This window comes from Chenopodium quinoa, unplaced genomic scaffold (genome assembly GCF_001683475.1).
Source record: "Chenopodium quinoa cultivar QQ74 unplaced genomic scaffold, ASM168347v1, whole genome shotgun sequence".
In the NCBI taxonomy this organism is placed as follows: Eukaryota; Viridiplantae; Streptophyta; class Magnoliopsida; order Caryophyllales; family Amaranthaceae; genus Chenopodium; species Chenopodium quinoa.
Window position 1 is genome coordinate 1,123,700 of NW_018742616.1, and position 8,366 is coordinate 1,132,065.

Sequence of the window (8,366 nt, forward strand, 5' to 3'; positions counted from 1 at the left end):
ACAATGTATAACCGTATATGCATATATAATTATTACTACCTCTATTTTTAAAGGTTTTTTTTTTTTTTAATTTAGATGGCTATTTTTTCAAATATAAAAAAAATCGAAATGAGAGGACTTTAACGTAATTTTAAAGACGAAGAGAGGATAAGTTTAATTACATAAAAATCATACTCAAAGACGTATATTTTAGAGATCCAAGCAACTTAGATACCCTATTGAATCTACTCGATTGCAAGTGTAGACCATACAGTTTCATTGTTATATATACATCCGACATTGTCCTAACCTATCCAGTTGTCTCAAATCTTATTATATATTTTTATCGTGAAAGTCAAGTTAGGTAAACCCTGGTGACACAATAATAAAGACAAAGTAAATAAGTAATGAGTAGAGTCAATAATTGATTAAAAAGATACCTTTCCCTCTATCAACCCCAAAATTACCTCTCATAAAGTACCATACATGAAAGAGAGAGAGAAAGAGAGAGATGCTTATAACTTGCCAATTGCCATTACTCAAGTGAGAAAGCAAAGTGTGTGCAACTCCATAAAGTATTTTTTTCCATTTCTCTCATCTTTCTTACTACTACTTGTATTACTCTTATTCAATCTCTATTCTTTCTTCATTATTCCATGTTCATTCCCAACAACAAACTCCCCATGTTTCCAAACAATAATCCCATCTGTTTCATCCTTTATTCCTCTTTCATAATCATCCTTACGCTCACTCTCTTCTGTTCAAACTACGTTACACTACCAATCAACTAATTATTTTAAAATAACAATTCACCCCGCTCTTGTAGTATTCATTGACCCAAAAAAAATGTTACGCTACGAATGGAACAATCATTCCCCCCCTCCCCCTAATCTAATCCTCTCCGACATCGATCTCCACCACCACCATCATCATCATCATAATCATAACAACAATCATGAATTCACCACCCCATCACACCATCACAACCACCACCACCACCACCGTCCAATCTTCGACGACTCGTTCTCAATACCCTACGAAAACACTCCCCCACAAATCCCACTCTTCTCCGACCCACGTGGGTTCCCAACAGCCGGTTCATCCTCCTTACTAACCCTTGAGTCACTGTCCTCCGTCATGCAAATCCCCAAAACCGAACCGGATCTTTTTACGAACCGTCCCATTGGTTTGAACTTAGGCCGGCGTACTTACTTCTCCGCCGATGATGACCTCGTCAGCCGGCTCTACCGCCGGTCTAGGGCGGTCGAACCGGCGTTGCACTCACCTAAATGTCAAGCTGAAGGTTGTAATGCTGACCTTAGCCATGCTAAGCATTACCACCGTCGTCATAAGGTTTGCGAGTTTCACTCTAAAGCTTCTACAGTAATCGCCGCCGGGTTAACTCAGCGTTTCTGCCAGCAGTGCAGCCGGTAAATCAATCCCTTTTTACCCTTTACGTCTCCTCCGTAATATATAATTAAAACAGGTGGAGTAGCGATTAGGTTGCAGTTTTGAGAGATGACATAATTTTTAAAAAATGGTATCCAATCATTTTGGCTTGTTTTCCCGAGGGGTACCTTTGTCCTTTTGTTGTTGCTTATTAAGGGTTTTAGATTAGGTTAGTTAAGAATGACCGTTAATGAATAATGTTAATATGAAATGACGAAAATAACCTTTCGCGTGTGCTTTTTAAAAATGTTTTAATGGTGATTTTATGCTTCGTATTAGGTTTCATCTGCTATCGGAATTTGATAATGGGAAGAGAAGTTGCCGGAAAAGATTGGCTGATCACAATCGCCGACGTCGAAAATCGAATAATCAACGGATTACTTCTACTGCACCGTCTATGTCTTCAGGGGAAAATGCTCAATCTTCTCCCTCCCAAACTATTTTAAGTAACTTTCTGTTTTTTCTATAAATTGATTTTTAAAATTATTACTTGTATTATGTTGTATTAAATACTCTATTAAAAATTCCTAAAAAACGAAAATACTCTATTAAAAAAATGTGGGTAATTATTTTGACACTCCTTAAATTTATACATTAGTGAGAATTCTGTCTTATTGACAAGAAAGTAAATCGAGTAGATAGCTGTGTTATTAATAAAATATGTCCAGGAGAGTGTGTCCCTGCGTGGGACATTTAATGATATACGCGTAATTAGTTATATTAGTTTTGATGAAGTAAGTTTTGTTATTGATTACGAGGTAATTAATCACGATGAACATGTTGATTAATTTGAAAATTTTAATCTGTAGGGTCTCCATCGGATTCGGGGATGAACTCATCATCATCAGTGACAATTGCAGTATCACCGCCAAGGGTGTCATTTGATTCAAGTTTCATGCAAGTAAGGTCATTTGAGTAGCTTTAGCTATCATGTATGTAGAGGCAATTAATCAATGGGAATTCAATCAAATGGTCAAGAAGATGGAATTAGTGGTATTTCAATTAATAAGCTAACATAGTTAGCTTTAATTTGATAGTTAATTTATTAATTAACCATGTGGAGTAGTAATCATTGTATGTGTAATATAGTCCAATTCATCTAGTTAACTTATGGTAGAAGATCCATGCTCCCTTTGTGCCGCCTTCATTCGTCTCAAGGAATGAGATTACTCGTTGTTCAAGTTACGATAATCTAGTGTGTAGTCAGGGTAATTTTAAATAGCATATGTATGTATGTTATTGGAAACACCAATATTAGTAAAATTGTCTCATTCTATGTCATTATACAGAGTATTATAAACTTCTTTTTTGTTAGCATCTTAAATTTTTAGTATATTATAGAGTATCTTTCTAAATTTCAACATCAAGGTACGTATCATGCAGTACACCCTATTGTGTTTATTATGTTGGCATTTTTCCTACAACTCTAACCCTTTCATAGTTTCAATCTTGACATACTTATATAACTAAGTCAATACAAAGGCTTATACATACAAGTATTAATTTAAGTATCCTTTTTCATTTTTTATACCTTTATTTGATATATATCCGAAATTATGTACTATTTGAATATCTTACATATATCTATCCTAAGAATCTTTCTAGGGTGAAAAAAAAGGCATTTTAGAAAAGATAGTGACCATAGTTTTGTAGGGTGTAATGACCATAATAAAAGTAATGCTTGTAAAAAGAGCTTGAAAAATTCTCCACCAAAACTAGCATAGTAATACACCATATATTACATGGTTTAATATAGCGATAAGGATTGTATTTCACTAATGATATTTTAATAGTGTAAAATCCTTTCCGACCCTTCCTCCACTGTTAAAGGGCCTGAGATACTTAGGTTATTATATTGACTTGTAAGAGATTCCAATTCGACAAGGCATAGGAAAAAGTAGTGAAATTTCCAAGAAAATGGTAGAATTTGAGTAAGAGATAGGAGGAATAATTCTCACAATACAAACGCGGTAAAAAAAACGAAGGGGGGGTGGAGTGGGACCCAAAAAGAAGTGGTGGAGGGGGAGAGAGAGTAAAAGACCAATCAGCTTTTCTTTCTGTCTCCTGCGAGGAAGCCTGATTTGATCATCATCTTCATACAGCTAAGCTACTACCCTAGTTTACTAGTGTAGCACTTCAATACATAACATAAATCTTTTTATTTTACTTTTGGAGGGGGTTAATTTAATTACCCTTTCTATTTACAACCATCCATGTCAAAATCATGAAAGTGAGAGATGTATTTTATCCTAACTTTCACTTGCTTGGTCTATTTCTTGGTCCCCTCTTCTTTTTCCCCTTTGGTAGAAGTTTGGCTTGTGTTTATCATCTTTGCATTCATTTTTCTCTCTTGTTTTGATTTTTCTTTTCTTGGAGAGGGTGTGAACATTTCATCTCTTTCTATCAATACCTTTTTTAAGTAGATTACTTATTGAGTGTATAATAATGCTTTTTGTGCGGAGATTAAGGAGAGTTTACAGGTATAAAGAAAAAAAAAGTATGGGTATATATACATCAATATGTGAGAGATTGTAGTCTTGTAACTTTAACTTTAGAGAAAGCGAAAAGAAACAAAAGTTAGCATATGGAGAAATATCAAAAGATGCTAACTTAAACATGGGACATTCGAAATATAAAAGTTTTAATTATATCTAAGTGGAGAGTGTAGTGTATTAATAGTAACATTCTAAAGTATGATGTTTATATTATGCATTATTCCCCTCCATTTTAAAGAATTTAAGGAATTTAACTATTTAAATAATCTTATCTTGTTAATACTATTTGTTGCTTACATTATTCGTTTATGTTTTCCACCAAATTTAAATTTTTTTTGACACATTATATCACTATTGGATGCGTTGGTTAACGAAAATATAAGGATAACTCACCCTTAAAGTGCCCCTTATAGAAATCAAACTCATGACCTTCAAATCTCTAGCTCAACCCCTTACAGCCTAAACCTAGGGCAAGACTACAAGGTTGGTCCTTGCTATCAGTCTTGCTATTCATGATCGCAATGAAGCAATTATCTCTATTTTTAAGATAATAAGATCCATACTCGTTTGGTAAAGTTTGAGAGATTTGATGAGATCATATATGTTCATGAACTATCCGTTGAAATAATATTTATCTGCATATCTTCGTGGAGATCTTCCCAAGTACACTGCAAAATACAGTAGTAGTAATTATTAATGACTCATTTCTCCAATAAAAGTTGTAACCATAGCCTTGGCATCTCACCTCCTAAAAGTTTAACACTTACTGTAAAGTAAACCACAAGCACATAGAATATTGTTAGGTATATGGTTTTCAGTGAATAAGTAATGCCTAGGCCTATCCAATTTTCAGTGATCCAAATTAATTGTGTATCAATCTCATGATACGGCACCTGATTCATTCTCAACTTATCTTGATCCTATCGAGGAATAATAGATGTTTACTAATAGTGTATAAAATATATTTCTGAGTCTCAATCATCAGCTTAACCTTTTGGTTGAGTTGGTCCTCTAACATGGTATCAGAGTCAGCGTGACACAAAGAAAACGGGTTCGAGGGAGTGTGATAGAGTATAAAACATATTCCTGAGCCTCTTGCAATTTCATGAATAATCCACATAGGATAGAGTTATCCACGAAAGATAAAAGGAAGGAAATAATAAATCACTTTACAAATTTTAGGTTTTACATTTGAACTCTAATCTCGTACATCATTTTTAATACTGGTAACTAACTTCGAACTTTCAATATAAGGTTGAAAAAATTACATTTAATTTCTTCTCATAATATCTTATGTAACATGATAATAGAAAAAATAAACTTTTTGAATGAACAAATTGATTAATTAATAACCCTAACAATTAAAAGTGTTTTTTTAATACCGTAATTTATAGACATCAAATTATGCAATGGAATTTAATCGTCGGCTAAATGTCAACATAAAATTAACCGGGAAACAGACAAGTCGGAAAAAAGAAAAAGGATCCTAAAATTAATGCAACTTTTCTGGAGTGATTAACATTGACTTGGGTGTATGATTTGTAGGCCGCTATGGCAACATGTTTTAGGCCATGAATTCTATGTAAAACATGTTACATGTCTTAGATTTTCATATACTCCCTTTATGCTTTTCTTGTAGCTTTTCCAGAAGTGCAATAATAGTTTGAAATAGAGGATATTAAATTTATTAAGTGGTGAACAAAATTTACTTATTTTGATTGTCTATATGTAAACAATTTAATGATATATGTATCTTAACGCGTGGTGAGGGGCAAATGATTAGGGGATTTTGCTCCCACCAATCGGAATGCGCCACGTGGACCAATCAGGTCCTGCCAAGTGTCCCCCAGTTGGAACAGTCAGGGCTTCCCACGTGGCACACGCTTATTCGTCCACCTTGGACCTGTTATGTCAAGACATGTGGCATACTCCATGCCTAATGGAGAAACCGGCCACCCAGGCCCAACTTCCGAGGGAAGCCCAATCGGCCCTAGGTTTACCTAAACCTAGGATGGGCACGTTTCCCAAGGTTATAAATACCTCCCTTAATCCTCATTAAGGGGGATTACACAAAAAAGAGAACAGAAACATTACGGAAAAAACACATTAATTACACACAGTAATAACCGGCTGATCTCGCTAACAAAGCAGATTACCTACATTAAACACTCTCACCTAGAGAGACCAAATCACTTTAATTTCAGCATTAATTACTCCTTAATCAGGTACTAACTTGACCGTTGGAGGCGGAGCTCACAGGAGTCTCCGTTATTTTGCAGGTACAGGCGTCCGGTTCCAGTCTCGGAATTGTAACTCTCCCGCAGGACATCAGAAAACCCCGAAACATTTGGCGCCGCCTGTGGGGAGAGTACTTCTGAGATGGCATCCAAGTCTGTACCGACTCCTGAAGAGAGGCGTCCCCTAGACGACCCTCAAGTTCAGTCGGACCATGATACCGAAAGTGAATTTGAAGTTGAAGCTCATACAGCTTCAGACGGGACCCTAAGGGCCCGACGTACCCGTCATACCGAAAGGAGGGAACAGGAGCATCTTCAAACAGGAAGCGAGCCAGCAGGCGCACCGCCTGTTCGGCAACAGCCGACTGATGGGTCTGCTCCCATCACAAGGAACGAACTCATGACCTTCATGAGGAACTTCAAGGGAGAGATTCAAGAGTTGATCAACAAGAAGCCGCCTGCTCCAGTCAAGGAGCAGTCGGCCAAGAAACCCTCCACTTCACTGAAGAGGAAGCCAGTTCAAGGGCGAGAGGCGACTCCTCATCCTAAATCTAGGAAGCGGGAGCCACCTGCCCTTGATTTCACAAAATTCCGTTATCCTACAGGAAATAGGAAACCTGTTCGTCATATTCAGGCGGACGGGTCGAAGCAAACATTCACAGATGCTCGGCTACTGCTAGAGCAGAAGAAGAGTGATCGATTGTCAGAGTCGGCCTCTACTTCAAACTTTCAAGACAGTTTGCGAAATGCCTCGATGAGGCATACTCAGTCGTATCATGAGAGTCAGTCAGGCGGCACCTCCCGTCAGTCCGGCTTTCATAGCGACCAGGCGGTACCAAACTTACCATTTGTGCCGTAACAACAGTATTTTTTGCAGCCACCTCCGTTTGGTGGACCTGCAGCAAAAAACGTCCAACCTATGGACTGGCAGCTACGGTTGCTTAGACTTGGTGAACAGCCGTCGGCCTTCTCCAAGGAAATTACTGAAGCCGCTCAGCCGGCCAAAGTGAAAAATGTACTAGTAGGCGCCTATGACGGCACTACTAACCCAGAAGACCATCTGATGACATTCACCAACCTGATGTACCTTCAAGGGTTGGATGATCCCACTTGGTGCAAGTGTTTCCCAGCGACTCTCAAAGGAATCGCACAGCAATGGTTCGGCAACCTGCCGACTGGTTGTGTAAATAGCTTCAGGACGCTTGCTTACTTATTTGCCTCCAACTTCGCCATGAACATCCCTGCGAAGAAAACGACCCTTGATTTGGGAACAATTCAGCAGGGCGAGAAGGAGGGGCTTCGTTCTTACATCAGGCGATTTAACCTGATGAGAATACAGATTCAAGGGTTACCGGATGAGGTAGCTTATACTGACTTTTTCAGAGGTCTCAAAGACGGGTCTACCTTCAAATTTGATTTGGTTTGAAAAAGGGTGGCGACTCTTCAAGAGGCCTTGATTGAAGCAGAAACCTATATACAGGCGACTGATCTTTGTACGATAAAACAGTCGGATGGGAAAAGGTTCGACAAAAGAGAAGGACGACAGAAACAGTCGTCTAACAAAGATGAGAAAAGAAAAGAGGTCTGGGCGGCTGATTCCTCTAAACAGCCGGCCCAGAAAAAGAAAAAAGAATTCAAACCATACTCCCCAAAGTATGCGTTTAACAAGGATAACCAGTTTATCCTAAAAGAAATCAAGGGACGGATCTCAATTGAGAAGCCGGTCCCCATGAAGGGTTCTGCAAACAACCGGAACCAAGATAAATTCTGTGCTTATCATGATGATGTTGGTCATCACACCAATGACTGCATCAGTCTCATGCGGTATCTAGACCGCCTGGCTGAGCAAGGTGATCTTGACACTTATGTCAAGAAATCTACGGGCAACACTTCCTCAAAAAAGCAGTCGGCCAAAAACCATCAGCAGTCCGACAGCTCTGATACAGATGATGCAGTCGTCTACACCATTGCAGGCGGCTTCTCAGGAGGCGGCCCCACTATTAGGGGCAACAAAGACAATATCAGGCGGTTAGATGTAAATTCTGTTCACCAAGAACGGTCGTCCAAATATTCATTTCCTGAGATTGTCATCACTGAAGAAGATCTAGGAGGGGTAAGGGGGCCGCATGACGACCCTCTCGTTATTGAATGTAAAGTGGCCAACCAGAGAGTTGGTCGAATCCTCATAGATACCGGAAGCTCCTCA

General features: G+C 38.4%; 1 protein-coding gene across 1 annotated transcript; it reads left to right on the top strand.

The window, feature by feature from the left end:
* The first annotated feature begins 363 nt into the window (after nucleotides 1-363).
* On the top strand, nucleotides 364-2,728 carry LOC110721501 (squamosa promoter-binding-like protein 8). Its single transcript, XM_021900664.1, has 3 exons — nucleotides 364-1,409; nucleotides 1,708-1,874; nucleotides 2,238-2,728. The coding sequence occupies exons 1-3, from the start codon at nucleotides 826-828 to the stop codon at nucleotides 2,345-2,347; spliced, it is 861 nt and encodes a 286-aa protein (XP_021756356.1). The 5' UTR covers nucleotides 364-825; the 3' UTR covers nucleotides 2,348-2,728.
* Nucleotides 2,729-8,366: the final 5,638 nt, after the last annotated feature.

Coding starts and splice junctions, on each gene's coding strand:
- LOC110721501 (XM_021900664.1), top strand. CDS start 826: ATGTTACGCTACGAATGGAACAATCATTCCCCCCCTCCCCCTAATCTA. Junction 1,410..1,707: donor TTCTGCCAGCAGTGCAGCCG/GTAAATCAATCC, acceptor GCTTCGTATTAG/GTTTCATCTGCTATCGGAAT. Junction 1,875..2,237: donor TCCCTCCCAAACTATTTTAA/GTAACTTTCTGT, acceptor TTTAATCTGTAG/GGTCTCCATCGGATTCGGGG.